The sequence below is a fragment of the Pongo pygmaeus genome, chromosome 23 (assembly GCF_028885625.2).
Source record: "Pongo pygmaeus isolate AG05252 chromosome 23, NHGRI_mPonPyg2-v2.0_pri, whole genome shotgun sequence".
In the NCBI taxonomy this organism is placed as follows: Eukaryota; Metazoa; Chordata; class Mammalia; order Primates; family Hominidae; genus Pongo; species Pongo pygmaeus.
Genome location: NC_085931.1, coordinates 35,736,717 through 35,760,868, shown reverse-complemented (window position 1 = coordinate 35,760,868; position 24,152 = coordinate 35,736,717). Strand labels below are relative to the sequence as shown.

General features: G+C 46.0%; 1 protein-coding gene across 3 annotated transcripts in view; it reads right to left on the bottom strand.

Annotated features, from left to right (window-relative positions):
• The window catches only part of SGSM1 (small G protein signaling modulator 1), a 119,609-nt gene that overhangs the window by 69,110 nt on the left and 26,347 nt on the right, over positions 1 to 24,152 (bottom strand). For 2 of the 3 annotated variants that reach the window (XM_054469769.2, XM_054469775.2), the window contains exons 3-8: positions 12,300 to 12,375; positions 9,611 to 9,773; positions 6,974 to 7,126; positions 2,363 to 2,430; positions 1,996 to 2,141; positions 1,746 to 1,877 (exon numbers count right to left, since the gene is read on the bottom strand). In XM_054469769.2, coding sequence (XP_054325744.2) covers positions 1,746 to 1,877; positions 1,996 to 2,141; positions 2,363 to 2,430; positions 6,974 to 7,126; positions 9,611 to 9,773; positions 12,300 to 12,375 — 738 coding nt within the window. Of the gene's footprint in view, positions 1 to 1,745; positions 1,878 to 1,995; positions 2,142 to 2,362; positions 2,431 to 6,973; positions 7,127 to 9,610; positions 9,774 to 12,299; positions 12,376 to 12,501; positions 22,761 to 24,152 lie in introns of those variants that run through there. The other variant, XM_063662920.1, reaches the window with a different exon arrangement.

Here is a 24,152-nt window from a genome sequence, read left to right as displayed (position 1 = left end):
TAGCTATTTTTTTTTTTTTTTTTTTTTTTTTTTTTTTGAGACGGAGTCTCGCTCTGTTGCCTAGGCTGGAGTGCAGTGGTGCGATCTCGGCTTACTGCAGCCTCCACCTCCTGGGTTCAAGCAGTTCTGCCTCAGCCTCCCGAGTAGCTGGGACTACAGGCACGTGCCACCATGCCTGGCCTTTTTTTTTTTTTTTTTTTTTGTATTTTTAGTAGAGACAGGGTTTCGCCATATTGGCCAGGCTGGTCTTAGACTCCTGGCCTTGTGATCCTCCTGCCTCAGCCTTCCAAAGTGCTGGGATTACAGGCATGAGCCACCACACTCGGTCCTCTAAATAGCATTTTTAATTTGTTTAGATTACGTTACGAAATGGTGTATCTTAGCTGGGCGCAGTGGCTCATGCCTGTAATCCCAGCACTTTGGGAGGCTGAAGCGGGCGGATCACAAGGTCAGGAGATTGATACCATCCTGGCTAACATGGTGAAACCCCATCTCTACTAAAAATACAAAAAATTAGCTGGGCGTGGTGGCGGGCACCTGTAGTCCCAGTTACTTGGGAGGCTGAGGCAGAAGAATGGTGTGAACCTGGGAGGTGGAGCTTGCTGTGAGCCGAAATCGCACCACTGCATGCCAGCCTGGGCAACAGAGCGAGACTCTGTCTCAGAAAAAAAAAAAAAAGAAAGAAAGAAAGAAAAGAAACTGTGTATCTTAAATTAATGGCTTCTTAGATTTGCAGCAATAGGGTTTTGTACCCATTGTGATGCAGATACAGAGCCTCAGAGGGAAAAGTGACTTGCTCAAGGTCAGTCAGTGATTAAAACTATGATTGCAGAGATGGAGTGGCTGATGGTTTTCCCTTTGCTTCCTCCCGCTGAGCCCAAACACCACAATGACCATGCAACCAAATGGCCCTGGGGAGGGGACAGCAAAAGAAGACACTGCGTGAAGGCAGGAACTGCATATGCCTCACCTACCACCCATCCCTGCAGCCTAGCCATGTGATGGGGCAGAGAAGATGACTGAGTGATGGCACTGACTGTGGCACCAGCTGGCCTGAATTCAAATCATAACTGTCTTTGCACCTTACTTCACCTGTACAGCCCTCAGTATTACCATCTGATAATACTGAGACCTGCAATAACAGTACCTGCCTCAAAGGGTCGTTGGGAGGTTTAAGAGTTAATACAGTTGAAAACATTTTGCACAGTGCCTGACACATAGGAAGCATCAAGAAATATTGGCCACGAGAATGAAGATCTTGCTACCATATGCACCTAGCACATAGCAGGTCCATGGAAATGTTTGCTGAATCAGTGAGTGAGAACAAGAGTGAACAGATGGATAGAAGCTTGGGTGTGCAGGTGAGTGAAGAGATGGATGGGAAAATAAATGGATGGACGGACAGACAGGCAGACGGATGGATGGATGGATAGATGTAAAGATGGGTGGATGGGTGACTGTAAAGATGGGTGGATGGGTGAATGTAAAGATGGTTGGATAGATGGATGTAAAGATGGGTGGGTGGATAGATGGATGTGACAGTGGGTGGATGGATGGATGGATGTAAGGATGGGTGGGTGTAAATATAGATGGATGGATGAATGAGTGTTGGGCGGGCAGATGTGTGCATGGGTGAGTGGATAAATGGATGAATGGATTGGCAACCTGGAGCCAGAGAGACCTCTTCCTCTATAACCTGGAGTGAGACCCTCAGTGCAAGATCTAGGCCCAAGATAACCTCTCACCGGCTGAACAAGAACGTTGTTTTTGCCATAGAGAAGGGTGGCACGGGAGTTCTGATGCAGGGACTCCACGTAGTCGCGGGCAGAGAGGGATGGCCGGTCATCCATGCTGCCACTGGAATGCCTCTTCTGGATCTGGTAGAGAGTGAGGGGAGACAGAGGGATGAGGCCTGGGGTGACTTTCAGGGCTCCTACCCTGCTTCCTGCCCTCATGCAAGGTCCCTCCCACAGCCCCACTGTCCACCCCACTCACACAGAGGGCAGGACGTTTGGTGGGCGAGTCCTGCCGCACGTGGGAGCTGTGGATGCGGTGCCTCTGGACAAGTTCGTCAGCCGAGGGATCGGTCCAGAAGTGATCTGCAGTCTTCATCTTGGTGTACTCTAGGGCACAGGGCCCCACTGAGGGGCATGTGGGGGCTGGGAACCCACTGCCCCAGAAAGTCCTCCCACTTGTCTACCAGCAGATGGCCGCCCATCTCACTACCCTCCCCTCCAGCCAGCTAGAACAGTGCTGCATTTCCATGGGCAAGGCTGGACAGGGGTGAGAGAGTCCCAGAGAAGGCGCCCCTCAGACTCAAGACCACGGGTCTAGATGAAGCTCAGCGCACAGGACCACTTACCCAACAAAGACGCAAGGATGGGGCCATCCACAGGGTCCATCAGGAGAGCTTCCTTCTCATAGTATTTACTAGCGAGAGGAGAGAATATGAAGGTTTGGATGGAGAACAGCAGAGGACGCACAATCCACAGACAAGAGTTCAATCCCCAAGTGTCACTCGGTTACCACCCAGAGCCTCAGCTGCCCCATCCTGTAAAATGGGGACAATAATAATATAGCTCATAGGGCTGACAAAAGGATTTTTTTTTTTTTTAAGATAAGGTCTTTCTCTGTCACACAGGCTGGAGTGCAGTGGCACAATCAAAGTGCACTGTAACCTCGAACTCCTGGGCTCAAATGATCCTTCCACTTCAGCCTCCTAATTAGCTGGGGCTAGAGGCATGCGCCATCACTGGTTAATTTTTAAATTTTAAATTTTTGGTAGATACAGGGTCTCATTATGTTGCCCAGGCTGGTCTTGAATTCCTGGCCTCAAGTGATTCCACCACCTTGGCCTCCAAAGCACTGGGATTACAGGCATAAGCCACCTGTAAGCCCAGCCTATTGGAAGGACTTCTGAGAGAACCAAAAATTAAAGGTATTTAGCGGAGTGCTCAGCATGTACCTCCTTAACACATGGTCATGATAGAGCCTTTATAATAGTAACAAGAATAATAATTAGCAGGCTGCGGAGGCCTGGCTGACTCTATCTGCCTCTACCACATCTCCCATTTGAGACAGGAAGTGACTTAGAGGCTCAGATGATGTCTGCCCTTCTATTACTGGGGCAACCAAATGCTGTTTAGCAGCAGTGGGTACTGAAAGGCTGTGTAACAGGCTTTCCTGCCTTGATAACTAATATTGAGAGCACTGGCCTGAGATGCTCAAAAATGCTCCCTGGGATCTGGCTCTAAAAAATAGCAAGTGATGCCATCTGACATGGTTTGGCTGTGTCCCCACCCAAATCCCAACTTGAATTGTATCTCCCAGAATTCCCACATATTGTGGGAGGGACCCAGGGGGAGGTAATTGAATCATGGGGGCTGGTATTTCCCATGCTACTCTTGTGATAGTGACTAAGTCTCACGAGATATGATGGGTTTATCAGGGGTTTCTGCTTTTGCATCTTCCTCATTTTTCTCTTGCCGCCGCCATGTAAGAAGTGCCTTTTGGCCGGGCGCAGTGGCTCACACTTGTAATCCCAGCACTTTGGGAGGCCAAAGCGGGCGGATCATGAGGTCAGGAGATCGAGACCATCCTGGCTAACACGGTGAAACCCCGTATCTACTAAAAATACAAAAAAAAAAAATTCACCAGGCGTGGTGGCACCTGTAGTCCCAGCTACTCGGGAGGCTGAGGCAGGAGAATGGTGTGAACCCGGGAGGCGGAGCGTGCAGTGAGCCAAGATGGCGCCACTGCACTCCAGCCTGGGCAACAGAGCAAGACTCCATCTCAAAAAAAAAGAAGTGCCTTTTGCCTCCTGCCATGATTCTGAGGCCTCCCCAGCCATGTGGAACTGTAAGTCCAATTAAACCTCTTTTTGTTCCCAGTTTTGGGTATATCTTTATCAGCAGCATGAAAATGAACTAATATACCATCAATACAATGTTTGTGCTGAATGTTTTTGGATTTGTTTGTTTGAGTTATTGTGTAGCGGTTTCTAATTCCTTGAAAACTCATACAGTCTAGAAACAATTTCAGGATTGAAAAGGACCTTGTTCTGACCTCCCAAGGGATCTCAGGCCCACAGAGGGTAAGCGATTTATTTGCTGGAGGCCACAGAGCAGGCAGATACAGGCTTGGGCTGAGCCCACATAGCTCAGTTCTTGCCAACATACAGAAGGAAGTAAAGGACACAGGATTTGGAGTGAGATAGAGTGGGTGGGAGCCCAGCTCTGCCTCTTCCTGCCTTGCTGTATGTTGCTGGGCAAGTGACACCCCTCTCTGAGCTTTGGTCCTCAGCTGTAAAATGGGAGGAAGTATAGAACTCAAATGCCTGAATTGTTGGAAGGATTAAATGACAACTTGCTTACATAGCACAGCACAGAGCCCAACATCAGGAAATTCTCACAAAATAGTGGCAACATCATTGTAATCTTACCCCCACAAGAGTCTTCCCTCAACTGGAATATTGTATGAGCCAGAATTGACATGCTCTGGACTTATTCAATATCAAGGTTGTTCATTTTGGTGTCAAATCTGAAGATAATAACATCAAGACACTTTTCACTTTGCCATCACTCAGTTTCTAAAAATCAGCAGAATTATATGATCAAAAACCTTGAACATGCTGCCTCAAAAATTAGCAAGTAGGCATCTCAAAATAAATAAAAAATGACCAGGCACAGTGGCTCATGCTTGTAATCCCAGCACTTTGGGAGGCCAAGGTGGGAGCATCACCTGAGGCCAGGAGTTCAAGACCAGTCTGCCCAATATGGTGAAACCCTGTTTCTACTAAAAATACTAAATTAGCCAGGAGTGGTGGTGCATGCCTGTAAAACCAGCTACTTCGGAGGCTGAGGCATGAGAATCGCTTGAACACAGGAGGCAGAGGTTGCAAGTGAGTCAAGATTGCACCATTCTACTCCAACCTGGGCGACAGAGTGAGACTCCATCTCAAAAAATAAAAATAAATGTAAAAATTAGCAGGTAGAGTTGGAAACGAGGTGTGACTGTAAAAAGTAGCTGAAGGGAGTTTCTTTGGGGTGATGAGGTTTATTTTGGAATAATTCTGTATCCTGATGGTGATGTGAATTATATGAAACTATACATGTGTTAAAAGTTTCATAGAAGTGTATAAAAAAATTCAGTACATATAAAAATTGATGAAATCCAAAAAAGTTTTGCGGTTAGTTAATAGTATTGTACCAATGTCAATTTCCTGGTTTTGGTCATTGCACTATGGGTATGTAAAATGTTATCATTGGGGTTAGGCAATTAGTACTCTCTGTACTAATTTCGCAACTTCTATGTAAATCTAAATCAAAAATAAAAAGTTGAAATGGAAAAAAGCAGGTTGCCATTGCTTCTCAAATAAATTACTAATTCCCTTTGACCAACTTAATCAGCAGGTCATATGCTCAAGGTCATATGCCAAAGGCAATAATTAAAGAGGCCCAGAAACCTTCATGGGGCAGGAGGCAGAGACATGTTATTACTAGAAAGTAAATAGTGAACTGGAGATCCAGAGCTTGGATTTCTTGCATTTTCTCTCCTGTCTCTAGGCCTCTGCACCTGCTATTCCCTCCACCAGAAACACGTTGTTCCCCATCCCATCACCTGGCTAATGCCTCCGTGCTCTTCAAATGGAAGCTTAACTATTGCGCCATCCAGGACACTTTCCCTGACCACCGGGAGAAAATTATCAACACCACCACGCCCCCTTGGAACATCCATCAGGTATTATCAGCATGACTGTTGGCTGGTTTTCCTTACAAGCACGTGAACTTCATGAGAAGAGGGACTTTTCTCTCCACTTTCATGCATATTTTCCTTGCAAAGGAGCAAAGAATGATAATAAAAACATCCACTGCGTGAAGATGTGGTTAAGCCAGCACTTTCATATTCTGAAAGATGGAGAGATTCTGAGATATTTCTCTTTCTCTCTCTCTCTCTCTCTCTCTCTCTCTCTCTCCCCCCCACCCCCTTCCTGCCACCTCTTGGGGGCTGGAGAGGCATGCTGGCCACAAGGAGTGTCAGATGCTAAATTCTTTCATGGCTCCTCACTGCTCTTGCGATGATATACAAGCTCTGTGACATGACAGGCATCACCACTGTATCCCTGACGTCTAGGTTAGTGCCAGTACACAGCAGGTCCTCATTAAATATTTGCTGGATGAAAGAATGCACGGATGAATGGTTACCCAAGAGGGTTCATACTATAAAACTTTCACATCAGATTAATCTAAGCTAGTGGAGAAAATGTAAAAAGGCTCACCATGCATTTTCTCTTTTTTTTTTTTTTTTTGAGATGGAGTCTCGCTCTGTTACCCAGGCTGGAGTGCAGTGGCGAGATCTCGGCTCACTGCAAGCTCTGCCTCCCGGGTTCACCCCATGCTCCTGTCTCAGCCTCCTGAGTAGCTGGAGCTACAGGCGCCCGCCACCATGCCCAGCTAATTTTGTTTTTGTATTTTTAGTAGAGACGGGGTTTCACCGCGTTAGTCGGGATGGTCTTGATCTCCTGACCTCGTGATCCGCCCGCCTCGGCCTCCCAGAGTGCTGGGATTACAGGCGTGAGCCATTGCACCCGGTCTCACCATGCGTTTTCAAAATGCTACATATTCACCAAATTCCCTTCTCACTTCTCTGGAGTATTGGGAATCCCCATGCCATTTACCAAAAGAGAAAACAGGCAGAGAGGCTAAGCGATTCTCTAGAGCCACATAGTTATTGAGTGGAGTAATCCACAGGAGAAGGAAGAAACCCAGGATCCCCATACTCCACCCTAAATCCGAAGACTTTGTACTGCCATTAAGCTCTTCAATCTACCCAAGTTTCCAAGCATTTAATCACTTTCAAATTTAGTGGCTGTCAAGGGGAAAAAGCAAGCAGCTTTGTGCCAGGGGGTGCAATTTCCACAACGGCTGGCAGGTGGGGGCAGAGCATGGCCAGGTGTCAGGTCTTTCCCTCTCACCTGCTGTTTTCCACAAGGTAATGCACAATTTTGTCCAGGACCTTCTCAAACAAGGCCGTGCGAATCCACAGATGCTTGATGGCAAGTGGGGACAAGTTGGGCAGCTTCGGCAGCTTCCGCACATTCTCCTGGAGGCCCTGGATCTGGTTTCTCCTTCAAGACCAATAAAAGAGGGGAATAGATACTCACAAGAGCAAATCTACACAGGACTAATAGGCAAATGGGAGAATGTTCAATCTCTCGGGAAAATGAAGGAATGGCAGCTAAACAAGAAGAGCCCATATTGCTGCTAGCAAGCTGGTCAGGAGTTGAAAAAAATAATAATACCCAGTGAGTGTGCAGATGTGGTTAAACAAGACACTTTCCTAGGGCAAGCCAGATTCTCATACTGATACCCCCCCCACCTCTCTCTCCTGGAAAGGAGTGCTGGCCAAGAAGAGTCTTGGAGTGTAGATCCTTCACTGGGTCCCAGTGCCCTTGGGAAGCAAGCTCTTCAACATGACCGACAGAGAGCTCCAAGACCTTGCCCCACTCACCTCTCCAGTAATCTCCTTACCACTAACCCTTATGAATCCATGATCCAGCCAGACAGAGATATGTGCAGATGCCTGAGGCCACCAGAGTCTCATCTGAAGCCTTTCCCTGGGCTGCCGCTTCTTCCGGGTTCCCTCCCCACCCATTCCCAGACTGATCCCTCTCACTCTTTAAGTCTCAGCGAGGGCATTGCCTCCTACATACAGGAAGCCCTCTTGGACCAACCAAAGCTGGTCTGTGCTCTGTCAGCCTCTGGAGCTGAGCTCCCTACTCACTTTTCTGTCTTCCCCTCCACGCTTTGATCTTGAGGATATGAAATCGGCAACTCATTTTTTTTGTCGTTGTTTTGAGAGGGAGTTTCACTCTTGTTGCCCAGGCTGGAGTGCAATGGCACAATTCGGCTCACCGCAACCTCTGCCTCCTGGGTTCAAGCGATTCTCCTCCCTCAGCCTCCCAAGTAGCTGGGATTACAGGCATGCACCACCACGCCCGGCTAATTTTGTATTTTTAGTAGAGACGGGGTTTCTCCATGTTGGTCAGGCTGGTCTCGAACTCCCGACCTCAGGTGATCTGCCCACCTTGGCCTCCCAAAGTGCTGGGACTACAGGCATGAGCTACCACACCTGGCCGCAACTCATTTTTTTTAAAAAATAAAATACTTACTGAGAGTCTACCATGTGGTAAACATTGGCCCTCTTCATTTCTGTATCTCCAGGGCCCAGCACAGTGGCTGACGTATAGAGGAGGCTTAGTAAATATTTATGAATGAGTGATTGCATATATGAATAAATGCTTCTCCCTTACCACTTGCACATGCATCTCTAATTCCTCCATTAGGAGGTCACTCCCAGTGTTGTGGAAGGCCCATGACAAATCTAATCCTTTAAAAAGTTATATGCAAACACTGGGGAACTTAGCAGATGGACTGGAAGATACTCAAAGAACAGTTGGCTGCGAAGTCATTCCAAATGGGAGCTGACAGAGCCAAATCCTGAGCTCTAACCACCATACCATTCTGGCCAGCAGCCCTGGGCAGACAGAGCCTGAAACGCAAGGAAAGGGCCATTCTCATCCAGTGAAGTGGAGTGACCATCCACAGCAGAGACTGCAAACATAGGACATGCTTGTGTCTTCCTTGCCTTTGCCCTTGACAGACATGACCAATCAATCCATGTGCTTTTCCCCAGAACGCCCAATCACAGCTTCAGAATCACAGCACATTCCTCTGGGAAGCCACCAACACCGAATTTGTTGCCAGGAGTTGAAACCAAATTGTCATTCCCTGACTAGGCTGTAGACTGGGGGTTTGGCTGTGCAGATAGGACCTCCCAGGGAGTGGCTCTGGCTGAAGGTGCTCACATGCACACATTCTGTCCATGAGCCTCCCCCTAACACATACCACCAGTCACCAAGATGAGGGAGGGAAGCCACCTCCCCCATTCAAAGGTTACTTCAATATGAGAGGTTTTTTTTAACTTCTAATCAGTGTATTTGAATGTGTTATAATATGCCTATTGATATGAGGCCCTCGTGTCTGGTCCATGCATACAGAGGCCATATTGGTTCTATCAAACTTTGGTTGCCTTGCATTTAGAACAGGCCGTGGGTCCTAGCAGGCACTCACTCAACAATTGTTTCTTGGGCATCTACCAGGTGCTAGACACTGGCCCAGATACTTGAGACATAATGGGAGAAAACAGATCTAGTTGCCTGCTGTCATGAAGTTCTGCATCAAGTGAGATAGACAGACAACAATCAAACAAACCTGACATAAATAACTATAGATGGCCAATCAACAACAACTGGGAGGGAAATAAACAGGGTGATATGAAAGAGAAGATGGAGTGAGGGTTGGAATTTTCTGAGCTAATGATAGGTCTGAATGATGACAAGCAAGCAGCTACGGACGATCAGATGGGTGAGTCTGGTGGAGGGTTTGGCACGTGCAAAGACCCTGGGGTGGCAAAGAGTCTGGTGGGTTTGAGGAGCAGGATGGAGACTGAAGAGAGTGCCAGGGGTTGCAGGCTCTCTCGGGACCCAGGGAGGACTGTGGACTATTCTCTGGGGAGCTGCTCCCACCTGTGCCCCATGCTTTGCACTCACGTGCTCTCGATCAGCTGCTCCAGGTCTTGCACCTTGCGGCTCAGATCCTCAGCCGGCGGGAAGTTCTTGCCCACTTTCATAAAGAGGGCTGCAATCTTATTGCTGCGTAGGAAGCCGGCCGCCCGCCGCCGAAGCCCGTGCAGAACGCAGGCCTCCACAGCCGCTGCAGGGACATGGCAGTCAGCAGACCCTGCCCTGCCCATGCTCTCCAGCACCCAGCACCCAGCACGTCCCAGAGCTTCTGTCAGACACTGGAACCTTGGAGAGCCCTCTCAATCTTCTTACCTTCTGTCTTACCCCAGAGACATGGAGCTCACACTTGTATAGGTGCATAATCAATGTTTATTGAAAAAGTGACTACATAAGAAGTACTCCTTATTAGGCACCTGCTGGGTGTCAGATAATTGTTAAGATTTATCTTTCCTAATTCTTGTGACAAAATCCATGAAGTAAGAGCTCTAAAGAGAAACAGGCGCTCTTGGGGGCAGAGCTTGACCAAGGTTATGCTACATGCAAAGAGAAATATTGAGAAGTTTTGGTCTCATCACCATGGTTTGTTTTGTTTTGTTTTGTTTTTTGAGTTAGAAAACACTTTGTTTTGAATGAATGACCAAATATTGCCTAATCTTGGGCCAGGCACAGTGGCTCACGTCTGTAATCCCAGCACTTTGGGAGGCCGAGGCAGGCGGATCTGGGACTTGCTGGGTGCTGGAGAGCGAGGTCAGGAGATCGAGACCATCCTGGCTAACACAGTGAAACCCCGTCCCTACTAAAAATATAAAAAATTAGTCAGGCATGGGGGCGGGCGCCTGTAGTCCCAGCTACTTGGGAGGCTGAGGCAGGAGAATGGCGTGAACCTGGGAGGTGGAGCTTGCAGTGAGCTGAGATCGCGCCACTGCACTCCAGCCTGGGCGACAGAGCGAGACTCTGTCTCAAAAAAAAACCCAAAAAACAAACAAACAAAAAAACAAATATTGCCTAATCTGCCCATAGATTTAAAATATTTGAGGAGATGATCTCTTAGATATCTTAATTTTAACTTACATATGCAGTACTTTTCATTTGCTTATGGTGATGTAAGTGAACTGTCTATTCAGGCTTTGTAGACATTGTTTAATCCTTCCTGACAACAGCTTATAAGAAACAATGGACAAAAGAAACCTCGAGGAGATTCTTCAGGCTTCATTTAGTGCCATTAAATTTCTCCCACTCAAATACTTTTGAGTAAAGCTACCGAATTATTATGCTATTTTTATTACTTTTATTCCTCTAAGTTAATTGGGAGGTATGCTAGCAAGTCTTAAGATGGACATGCATACAATTTTATTTGGAAATAAAAATATTCAGGAACACATAAAAAGCTGGGAATACATATATATGTATATACACACATACATATATGTATGTAATTATGTGCATGTGTGTATGTGTGTATAGTTGTATGTTTAAATAAACACATCCCACTTAAAAAAAAATAAGATCTTCATTTTGGGAAGCCAAGGAGAGAGGAATGCTTGAACCTAGGAATTCAAGACCAGCCCTGACAATATGGCAAGACTCCATCTTTACAGAAAATTTTAAAATTAGCCAGGTGTGGTGGCATATACTTGTGGTCCCAGCTACTTGGGAAGCTGAGGTGGGATGAACGCTTGAGCCCAGGAGGTTGAGGCTGCAGTGAGCTGTGATTGCGCCACTGCACTCCAGCCTGGGTGACAGAGTGAGATCCTGTCTCAAAAAAAAAAAAAAAAAGAAAAGAAAGAAAGAAAAGAAAAGAAAGAAAGATCTTGCCCAAAGTCAATTACAAGAAAGTGGCAGAGGTGGATCCAGGTCTGCCTGGCTGAAGAGAGGGTGAACTGAGGTCCTTGCCTCCTGGGTCACGGGGTATGCTCAGCATGTTGTGGGCCCCATAGGGTGGTGCCCCCAGCCATTTGGACGGCAGCTGATGGACTGACCAGCTCTCCTAGCTCAGGCCTCTCCACAGGACCAAGATCACGGGAGGGGAATTAGAACATGTCCTTCATTATGAGACACTCCAATTATTAAATTAAGACATTTTCAGGGAGACAGAAAGACTCCTACTTCTATGTACACAGATTATCCTGACCTCAGAGACACTCAGACCCCATCTTTAGCCATTCTCAAAGTACAGCAAAAGCCTGGCCATGGGATTATTTCCAGAAGCTTGTGAGCAGAGCTGGTTCAAGGAGACATGTCTGAGTCACGCTCTGAGCCCTTGGCCTGCCTTCTTTGCTGAGCCAGATGGACGCGATCCTTCAGGATGTGTCACGGGCTCTTAGTTCCCTTTTTTAAAAAGTCCCCATCTATCCTCTCCCTTTACCTAGCAATCCTCTCCCTTTACCTAGCAATAGCCACAGGCAGAGTGAGGGACAGGGAGCCCATTCCTCAGATGCAAGACTGTGTGTCACTTGGGGCGTGGTCGGTGTGAATGGTGCCTATGGGAAGACAATCAACCCCTCCGGTGTTAACCACACTGACCTCTTCATGGGGTACAGAAGTCATTTTTAATTGTTTCTCTACACTGTTCTGTATTTTCAAATTCTCCAATTGAGTCCCCCTCTGGAATCCAAAACTAACTTCAGAGTCATAAAGCAAAACAGTGGCTCCAAGACGCCACTTCCCCGAGGCAGCCCACAGAGAAAGAAGTCACTTTCCCAGGCCACAGACTCACCACAGAAGGAGATGATGTGGCTGCTGTCTTCGTGGACAAACTTGCGTGTCACAGCCTCCTCCATGATCTGCTTCACCTGGAAGGCAGAGGTGACCGGAGGGGAAGAGGTCCAAGGTGACCAAGGTGACCTGGGTGTAGGTGCCCCAAAAGGGCTGCATTGCTCCCCACAAGGCCTTTCAGGCTGTTTGGGATGTTTTGATACCTGCTTTCCTTTCCGCTCCTCGCTTTGTCTTTTGGAGATCTGAGGCCTGTCACAGCTCCATGCATCTCATTTTATCAATTATTTGTTCAGGTTCTTCGCACAGCGGGCTGCTGCTTCTCTTAGGCATCTCACAAAACGTCATCTCCTTTCCTGACCACACTGTCTAAGGCAGACCCGTCCCCAATCCCATCCCCATTTCAGTTCCTGTAGGGCACTCACCACTATTCTCATTCTTTTTTTTTTTTAGATGGAGTTTCACTCGTTGCCCCGGCTGGAGTGCAATGGCACGATCTTGGCTCACCGCAACCTCCGCCTCCCGGGTTCAAGCCATTCTCCTGCCTCTGCCTTCCGAGTAGCTGGGATTACAAGCGCCCGCCACCACATCTAGCTAATTTTTCTATTTTTAGTAGAGACGGGGTTTCACTATGTTGTCTTGAACTCCTGACCTCAAGTGATCTGCCTGCCTTGGCCTCCAAAAGTGCTGGGATTACATGCGTGAGCCACCGTGCCCAGTCTACCACTATTCCCATTCTATTTGTTGATTTGTTGACCGTCTGTCTCTCTCTTCTAGAGTTTAAGTTCCACAAGGGCAGAAACTTCATCTGCCTCATTCACTGCTGAATTTGCACAGCCTAGAACAGTGCCTGGCACAGGGCAGATGCTCAATCAACGTTTTCTAAATGACTGGATGAATGAATGAATAAGATATATAAAGGAATCAAGAAAGTGCAGGGTACAAAACCTGCCCTGGAATCAGGTAGACCTGAGTTCAAATCCCTGCTTGGAGACCTCCCAAGTGGGTTTCTGATCTTATTTTGGGAAATGGATGCTTAGCAAGATGAAGGCACTTACCCAGGGAGGCAGAGCTGGCTATCAGAGACAGTTTCCAGCTCGAGACAGACACCCAGGCTGTGTGCTCTTCCCAGCGCACTCCCTCGCTCAAGAATTCTCACCCGAGTGCCTCTAATGTGCCAGGCACGGGGACACAGTGCAAAAGGGCAGCTGTGCCTCTCTGCTGTTGGTGTTGATCCTCTGGCAGCCTGAACACCCTTCTGCTCCACTAGATTCTGGGCCCGATTCTGCCCAGAGTCATTCTGGGATTTAAGCAAAGTCTGTCTCCTCTCTGGGCCTCCGTTACCCCACTTTGAGGTTGAGGAGGTTGGAAAACACAATCCAAAAGGCCTGTTCAGCTCTATATCACCCTGAGGGTTCTGATGTCGGGGTAAATAAAGCAAAGTTCTGAGTTACCTCCACCTAGTGGGTTCCCACAGCCTTTCCCACTGTCCTGTGGCACATCCAGATTCCACCGGGCCGGCCCATCCAGATTCCACCGGGCCGGCCCATCCAGATTCCACCGGGCCAGCACATCCATGCATCCATCTGAGAGCTGTCCCAGGCCCTCCCTGCCTGCTCTCCCTGCCTTCTGGTTGGTTACCTCCTGGAGATGAACACAGAGTTCGGTGCATTCCTGTCCACCTTCTCTGCAGAAACACATGGCAGTGTCCCCCCAGAGCTGGCTCACCACCCCCACCCCACACAACCAAGTCAGCACCAGCGCTGTGAACAGCTCCTGATCTCAGCGCTCCACCAACTCCAAGCTGGGCATTGCCTGCAGCATTTCTAACCCTGAAAACTATCTAAGGAGGCCCATGAGAAGTTGGCTTCATTTTGCAGATGTGGAAACTGAGTCTCGTGGAGGCAAACTGGCCCACTCAAGGTCCCAGAGTAGGAAGAAGCAGAGTAGAAATTCAAACTTATCATTTTCTTCTTTTTTTCTCCCATCGTGGCTCCTGCTGCTGTTATCTTGGCTCCTCCCACTATTAGCTGTGTTTCCTCAGGCAAATCATGTCACTTCTGTGAACCTTAGTTTTCTCCTTGGCTAAAAAGTTTATAGAAATAGCACCAGCTTCAAGGCACTTGGGAAGGCTGAACAAGATAATGATCATCATGTGCTGAGCACAGAACCTGGCACGCAATAAATGTCTGCAAAGTGTGCTGCACATAAATGTCAGTTGCATGCAGGTCATCAGCTCTGCCTGAAACCTTACCTGGCCTCCCATCACCGTTATTTTGGCCCTGGCTGGAATGTCGCCGGTTCAGGACATCAAATTCCCCTGCTTGGGTTCCTAGAGAAGCTGCTCTTGAAACACCCATCAGACACGTAACATTTGGTCAGTACTTGTTTTCCCTGCCAGGCTCTGATCCCCATGAGGGCAAACACTCTGTGTTTCCTTGCTTTATGTCTATGGTACCAACAACTATCTTGAGTTCCAGCACATGGTATGTGCTCAATAAAGTTCTCTTTGGAAAATGAATGGCTCAAAGAATCATGATTGACCTCAGGCTTTGGTAGAGTATTTTATTTGAAAAAAATATATATTTTCTTATAACCATAATTGTGGATAATAGAGCAGTAACATTATTATCCCTATTTGTCAGGGGAGGAAACAGAGGCCCAGAGAGGTGGAGTAATCTGTCTGGGGTCACACAGCTAATGAGGACTGGATTTGGCATTTGGACCCAGGTTTGTCTGACTCCAGGGGCTGAGCTCCTTCTGCAACATGTCATGAAGCCCACGTGGTCTCAGAGCGTTTGCACACCTCTCTCCCCTCTACAGGAATCTGCCTCTTTCTTTCCTTTGCTCCTCTAAGGCAGGACACGGTGATGCTGAGAAACTGCCAGAAGGCAGTTGCCAAGCACCCAGACCCTGATGACATTTGGGAATATAGCCACAGAGGGAGTGAGTCCAGGCTTAGTCGTAGATGGTAGAGGACTGTCAGGGAGGTATTGGGGGTGGGGAGTCCAGGTAGCTGGGTCAGGAGCACTTTCATGAATGTACATGGTTAATTAAGAACTGAGAATTTGGGGACAGACAGACCTGGGTTCAAATCCTGGATGAGCCACTTATCACAACTTGGGTAAATTCCTTTACCCCCTTAGGATAACAGTACTCGGGAGGCAGAGGTTGCAGTGAGCCGAGATCGCACCACTGCACTCCAGCCTGGCGATAGAGCGAGACTCCATCTCAAAAAAAAAGAAAAAACAAAACAAAACAAAAAAAAAACCAGCACCAACTTCTAAAGATTCAGTCAAATATGTTGGTTGTACCTTCAAAATGTCCTCAGATTCCAACCATTTCTCAGCCCCTCCACCATCACCTCCCGGTCCAAGTCACCATCACCTCTCCCCTGAATCAATGCTGTAGACTCTTACTGGTCTCCCTGCATCCACTTCTAAGAAGCTCATTTTAATGCAGCCAGAAGGATCTCGTTAAAAGGTAAGTCAATAGAACAACCAGACAGAATATCAATAAGGAAACAGAGGCCTTGAGCAACACTATAAACCAACAACTGGACTTAACAGATATGTACAGAAAACTCCACCTAACGATGGCAGGATGCCCACTTTTCTCAAGTGCACATGGAACATTCTCCAGGAGAGAGAATATCTTAGGATACAAAACCAGTCATCATAAATTTTTTAAAAAAATGAAATCATACAAAGCATCTTTCTCATTCACAATGGAATGAAACAAGAAATCAACAGCAGAAGGAAAACTAGAAAACCCACAAGTAAGAGTCATAAACAACATACTCTTAAATAACAAATGGGTCAAAGAAGAAATCTCAAGGGAAATTAGAAAATATATTCAGATAAACAAAAACAAAAACACAGCCAGGCGCGGTGGCTCACGCCTGTAATCCCAGCACTTTGGGAGGCCAAGGCGGGCAGATCACGAGGTCAGGAGATCGAGACTATCCTGGCTAACACGGTGAAACCCCGTGTCTACTAAGAATACAAAAAAAAAAAAAAAAAAAAAATTAGCCAGGCACAGTGGCGGGCACCTATAGTCCCAGCTACTCCGGAGGCTGAGGCAGGAGAATGGTGTGAACCTGGGAGGCGGAGCTTGCAGTGAGTCGAGATAGCGACACTGCAGTCTGGCCTGGGTGAAAGAGCGAGACTCCGTCTCAAAAAAACAAAACAAAACAAAACACACAACATGGCCAATAAAAACAAAAACACAATATGGGCTGCTATAAAAGCAGTGCTAAGAAGGAACTTACAGCTGGAAATGCTTACATTAAAATAAGTAAGATCTCAAAGAAACAAGTTACCTGCACACCTGAAGGAACAAGAAAAAGAAGAACAAACTAAATCCAAAGCTAGCAGAAATAAGGAAATAATAAAGATTAGGCTGGGCACAGTGGCTCACACCTGTAATCCCAGCACTTCGGGAGGCTGAGGCGGGCGGATTACCTGAGGTCAGGAGTTCAAGACCAGCCTGGCCAACATGGTGAAACCCCATCTCTACTAAAATACAAAAATTAGCCGGGCATGATGGTGGATGCCTGTAATCCCAGCTATTTGGGAGACTGAGGCGGGAGAATTGCTTGAACTCGGGAGGTGGAGGCTGCAGTGAGCTGAGATCGCACTATTGCACTTCAGCTTGGTTGACAGAGTGAGACTCCCTCTCAAAATATATACATAAAAATTAAAAATTAAAAAATTAAAAAATAAAGATTAGAAAAGCCATAAATGAAAGATAATTAAAAAACAGAGAAAACTAACAAAATCAAGAGATGGTTTGCCCAGGCCGGGCGCGGTGGCTCACACCTGTAATTCCAGCACTCTGGAAGGCCGAGGTGGGCGTATCACGAGGTCAGGAGATCGAGACCATCCTGGCTAACAAAGTGAAACCCTGTCTCTACTAAAAAAATACAAAAAATTAGCTGGGCGTAGTGGCGGGCGCCTGTAGTCCCAGCTACTAGGGAGGCTGGGGCAGGAGAATGGCGTGAACCCGGGAGGCGGAGCTTGCAGTGAGCTGAGATCGTGCCACTGCACTCCAGCACTCCAGCCTGGGTGACAGAGCAAGACTCCATCTCAAAAAAAAAAAAAAAAAAAAAAGAGGGATGGTTTGTCTAAAAGATCAACAAAATTGACAAACCGTTAGCAAGATTGACTAACAAAAAAAGAGAATTCTCAAAATTAAAATCAGAAATGAAAATGAGGACATTACAACTGATGCCATAGAAAAAACCATTATAAGAGAATACTATAAACAAATAAACGTATGCCAACAAATTGGATAACCTAGATAAGATGAATAAATTCTTAGAAATACACAATATACAAACTAAATCATGAAGAAATAGAAAATTTTAACAGACCTATCAGAGCAGGGAGATGCTATCAGTAAGCTAAAACCTTCCAATAATGAGAAGCCCAGGACCACATGGCTTCACTGCTGAATTCTACCAAACATGAAAATAATTAAACTAATTCTTCTCAAATTCTTCCAAAAATATTAAAGAGGCAGGAACACTTCCAAACTCATTTTATAACGTCAGGGCTACCTTGAAACCAAAGCTAGTCACAAAAAAACTACAGACCAATATCTATGATAAATATGCATGCAAGAATCCTCAACAAAATACTAAAAACAGAATTCAACAGCATATTAAAAGAATATGATCAGGCACTGTGCAGTGGCTCATGCCTATAATCCCAGCACTTTGGGAGGCTGAGGCAAAAGTATCACTTGGGCCTAGGAGTTTGAAACCAGTCTAGGCAACACAGTGAAACCCCACTTCTACAAAAAAATACAAAAATACAAAAACTAGCCAGGCATGGTGGCATGCGCCTGCGATCCAGCTACTTGAGAGGCTGAGGTGGGAGGATAGCTTGAGCCCAGGAGGTTGAGGCTGCAGTGAGCCATGATCACACCACTGCACTCCAGCTTGGGCAAATGAACAAGACTCTATCTCAAAATAAAAACAAGACAAATAAATGGAAAGGCATCCTCTGTTTATGGTTTACAAGACTTCATACTGCTAAAATGTTGATATTACCAAAGTAATCAACAGATTTAATGAAATTTCTATCAAAATCCCAATGGTGCTTTTTTTTTTTTTGCAGAAACATAAATATCTATCCTAAAATTAATATCAAGGAACATCTCATGGAACCCTGACTACCAAACAGTCTTGAAAAATAATCTTGAAAAACCTTCAACAAGAAGAATGAAGTTTGAGGTCTCATACTTTCTGATTTAAAAACTTATAACAAAACTACAGAAATCAAAACAGTGTGGTACTGGCATTAAAAAAACACACACATTTAGACAAATGGAATAGAGAGCCCAGAACTAAAACCTCACATATATAATCAAATGATTTTTGTCAAGGGTGCCATGCCCATTCAAAGAAGAAAGTGAAACTGACCCAACTGCCCCATAAACTGTTCTTTTTAATAAACATAGAAATTGACCCTTGTGATCTTAAAAAGCTTGAAACTTGTATTTATCTGAGTTCCTTTCTCAGAGAAGGTCCTTCAGGCCTCTCAAAAAAAGTATCAAAAAACTGAAACTCACCAGATCACAGATGGGAGGGAACCCCCTCATTCACCATGATTGCTTCCTTGTCACTCCCTAGTTCTTGTTTTCTTACACATTGTTGCATTTCTTCCCGGCTATATAAACATCTAGTTTTAGTTAGTCAGGGAGATGGATTTGAGACTGAGCTCCCTTCTCTTCAGCTGCAGCACCCGATTAAAGCCTTCTTCCTTGGCAATACTTGTCATCTCAGTGATTGGCTTTCTGTGCAGTGAGCAGTAGGACCTAGACCAAACCCCTGGTGTTTTGGTAACAAAAGGATAGTCTTTTCTACAAATGGTGTTGGGAAAACTGGATAGCTACATACAAAAGAATAAAATTGGACCCTTACCTTATACCACATACAGAAATTAAAGTAAAATGGACCAAAGACTTCAATACAAGCTAAAACTTGTATTGAATAAAGTTCAATACATATATAAAAATTGAAAAATTTTTATATGATAAAAATCACATAAGAAAACAGGGGGAAAGCTTCATGACATTGGATTTGACAATGATTTCTTGGATATGACACCAAATGCATGAGCAACAAAATTAAAAATAGGTAAACTGGACAGCAAAGTTAAAACTTTTTGTGGATCAAAGGACAAAATAAACAGTGAAAACGGCAACCCATGAAATAGAAGAAAATATCTGCAAATTATATATGTGATAAAGGGTTAATGTCCAGAATATATGGAGAACTGCAACTCAACAACAAACAACTGAATTCAAAAATGGACAAAGGGCTTGAATAGGCATTTCTCTGAAGAAGATATGCAAATGATGAACAAGCACATGGAAAGATGCTCAATGGGAAATGCAAATCAAAACCACAATGAGATACCACTCACACCTATTAGGATGGCTGCTATGAAAAAAACAGAAAGTAAGTGTTGGTGGGGATGTGGAGAAACTGGAACCCTTGTGCAATGATCAGAAGGTAAAATGGTACAGCTGCTATGGTAGACAGTATGGTGATTCTTCAAAAGATTAACCATACAATTAGCATATCATCCAGTCATTCCACTTCTAGGCATACACCCAAAAGAACTGAAGGCAAACTCTCAAAGTCATATTTGTATACCCGTGTTCATAGCAGTTATTATTCACAGTAGCCAAAAGGTGGAAGAAACCCAAGTGTCCATCGATGGCTGAATGGATAGACAAAATGTGGTATACACACACAATGGAATACTATCCAGCCTTAAAAAGGAAGGAAATTCTGACACATGCCAAAATATGAATGAACCTTGAGGACACTGTGCTAAGTGAAATAATCTAGACGCAAAAGAACAAATGCTGCATGATTCCACTTATAAGAGGCACTTAGAGTAGTCAAATTTAAAGAGAAAGAAAGGAGAATGGTGGTTGCCAGGGGCTGGGGAGAGGAGAAATGGGGAGGTATTATTTAATGGGTATAGAGTTTATCTTTCGAAAAGAGATCTGGAGGTTGGCACACAAGAATGTAAATGTACTCAAGACTGAATTGTACACTTAAAAATGGTTAAGAAGGCACATTTTATATTATGTATATTTTACCATTTTAAAATGTGCATATGGTATGTGTTCACATAGTATAAATAAATGAATATTTTTCAGTTAAAGAAAAGTTCTTTCAAACCATGTCCCTCCTCTGCCCAGAACTCTTCCGTGACTCCCATCTCACCCAGAGTGACAACCCAAGTCCTCACCACCTCACACAAGGAGGCCCCTCTGCTGACCTCCCAAGCCCCTTTCCCCCATCCCAACACCTGCTCTACACACACAGGCTTCCTTGCTGCTTGCCCAGCTCCGTGGGCAGAGCCCATCTCATGTCCTTTGCAATTCCTGTTCCCTTTGCCTGGAATACTCTTTTCCCAGCAATCTCAACTCTTTCTTCAAATGTCACCTTCCCTGATGATCCTATTTAAAATTCCAACTCCCCAACCTGCACCCCACTTGGTACCCAACATACCCCTTTTTCTGCCTTTTTTCTCTCCATAGTCCTTCACATGTCCACCACGCTACATGATTTTGCTTATTTACCTTATTCCCTAACTCTCTGATTTAGTGGCCGCTACGCTCTATGAGGTCAGGAATTCATCTCTGCTATCTGGTTCTGCTCTACTCCCAAGACCCAGCAGAGTGCCTGGCACAGAGCACGCACTCAATATCTATCTGTTGAATGAATGGGGAGGTTTAGATGAGGTTACACAGGTAAAGCATTTAGCATAGGGCTTGGTACACGATGTGTGCTCAACAATCAGTAGCATTTGAATAATGATGACAGAGACACCCCTGCTGCCCTGGAACAAGTTACATCTGGTCTGTGCATCCCACCTCCTTGCATCAGGCATGTTTATGCAAGTAAAAATCAAGTTAAGAAGAAACAGCAAAATTAACTTTGCAGGGGGAAATACCACCACCAAGGGCAGTATGGAGCAGGTATGAAAAGAGTTTTGCCTAGGAGGAAAGGAGGGGGAGGAGGCAATAGGCAGGTTGAACGCAGAGAATAACTAGTATGTCTTGAGTGAGTCGCAGTTTGCAAAGCTCTCTCCAGCCTACCTTGCCTCACAACATCAGGCAAATACAATCCCCGCTGGCAGAGGAGAAAATTGAGACTCACAGCGCAGGGGACACTCCTCTAAATCAGCATAACCAGGAAGATCCAGGGCCAGGCCTGACATCTAAGACTTTAGACTCCAAAACAGAGGACCAGCCTGGGCAACAAGCGTGAAACTCCGTCTCAAAAAAAAAAAAAAAAAAAAAAAAAAAGGAAATTTAGACGTATATACAAAGTAAAGATCAGGGAGAAGATGGCCACCTATGAGACAAGGAGGGAGACTTGAATCAGATCCTTCCCTCACGGAGCTCAGAAGGAACTGGTCCTGTAGACACCTTGATCTTTGATTCCCATCTCCAGAGCTGTGAGAAAATCTGTTTATGTCGTTCAAGCTGCCCATTCCATGTACCTGGCAAACTTTTTCTGTAAAGGTCTACAGAGTAAATAATTTCTGCTTTGTGGGTAATATGATCTCCATGTCAACTATTAAACTCTGCCCTTGTAGCATGAAAGCAGCCATAGATAATACATAAATGAACGGGCATGGCTGTGTCCCAATAAAACTTTATTCACAAAAACCAGTGGAAGGCTGGATTTGGCCCGAGGGCCAACCCTGCACAAGAATGTTTGGCTCCAGCAGGCTGGTCTACTTCGCAGCTCCAGCCAAGGAAACTGCTCCTCTATCCTGAGTCATGGCCCAGATGGCCTACTTAGGTGGTCCGCAGTCAGGGACAGCTCTCGGGGTCAGTGCTGACGTGACTGACAACTCCTATACACAGTGGCTGGCCCTCTCTTAAGGTTGTAGCCATCCTGCCAACGTCCTTTTCCTTGGAGGCAACCATCTGCTGTCACCTCCAGAGAGGCTCTGATGCAGGAGTGCGGCCACCTGCCTGTGTCCTCCCTCATGGTGAGCAGAGGCTACTGGGCCCCATCTGTTCTCTCCACAAAAGGAAGCCATGAGCTTGCTCAGGACATGCGGCAAACCCCTAGCTTTTTCCAGAGCACTTGGTGAGAGAGTGGGAAGAGGAGCTGCCAACCTTGGAAAGTTCTAGCTCTGTCACCAACTAGCAGACGCCCTCAAACGAGCACCACCCTTCAGGGTCTCCCCACTTATTCCTCTGGCCTCAAAGACGTGCCTACCTCCCACTGTCCAGGATGCCTTCATCCTCCATTCCTTTCCTTTGTCGTGCCTCTTCCACCCTCGGGAATCTCATCATGCAAAATGTCACGTCCCCCATTGCTATGGGCTTAACTGTGTTCCCTTCACCTCCATTTCATATATGGAAATCTTTCTTTTTTTTTTTTGAGACGGAGTCTCGCACTCTGTCGTCAGGCTGGAGTGCAGTGGCACAATCTCAACTCACTGCAAGCTCCACCTCCCGGGTTCAAGTGATTCTCCTGCCTCAGCCTCCCAAGTAGCTGGGACTACAGGCACCCGCCACCATGCCCAGCTGATTTTTGTATTTTTAGTAGAGACGGGGTTTCACCATGTTGGCCAGGATGGTCTCGATCGCTTGACCTCGTGATTCACTTGCCTGAGCCTCCCAAAGTGCTGGGATTACAGGTGTGAGCCACCATGCCTGGCCCACACATGGAAATCTTAACCCTACTATCTCAGAATGTGCTGTCTTTGGAGATTAGATCTTGACAGATGTGACTAAGTTAAAATGAGGTCATTAGGGTGGGTCCTAATCCAATATGAATATAAGTGTCCTTATAAGAAGAGGAAATTGGCCAGGCACAGTGGCTTACGCCTGTAATCCCAGCACTTTGGGAGGCCGATGGGGGTGGATCACTTGAGGTCAGGAGTTCCAGAACAGCCTGACCAACATGGTGAAACCCTATCTCTACTAAAAATACAAAAATTAGCCGGGTGTGGTGGTGGATGCCTGTAATCCCAGCTACTCGGGAGGCTGAGGCAGGAGAATCGCTTGAACCCGGGAGGCGGAGGTTGCAATGAGCCAAGATCACGCCACTGGCTCCAGCCTGGGCAACAAGAATGAAACTCCGACTGAAAAAAATAAATAAATAAATAAATAAAATAAAATAAAGAGAGGAAATTTAGACACAGCTACAAAGGGAAGATCACATGAAGATGAGGGAGAAGATGGCCACCTATGAACCAAGGAGGGAGGCTTGGATCTGATCATTCCCTCATGGAGCTCAGAAGGAACTAGTCCTGCAGACACCTTGATCTTGGATTTCCATCTCCAGAGCTGTGAGAAAATCAGTTTATGTCATTCAAGCTGCCCATTCTGTGTACCGTTAGGGCAGCCCTAGTAAAGTAACAGATCCACTGATGGCACCACTATTACCATCATATTCATCATCCTCATCATCTCTCCCTCTGACCAAGCCCTTCTCGTGTGCCAGACTGAGCTAAGAGATGGCATCCAGGTTTGATCTGTATTATTCGCTTATTATGCCCTCTCCACAGTGCTGTGAGGACAGGTTCTATTTCATACCCAGTTCTCAGATGATGAGACCGAGGGGCAGAAAGATTAAGGAAAGATTAAGTAACATGCCCAAGGTCATAGTGAATAGTGGGCAGAAACGGAAGCTAAACCCATGCTCTTAACTGCACCTCTAGAAGCTTCAGCCAATGACTATCTCTGAAAATAACACTAACCCTCTTATCTATATGCGCCCGGCACTTGCCATACAGACATGGTAAGCGTACAGAATCCTGATAACATATGCCCCAGGGAGTCACTATCACTAAAGATCAGGGAT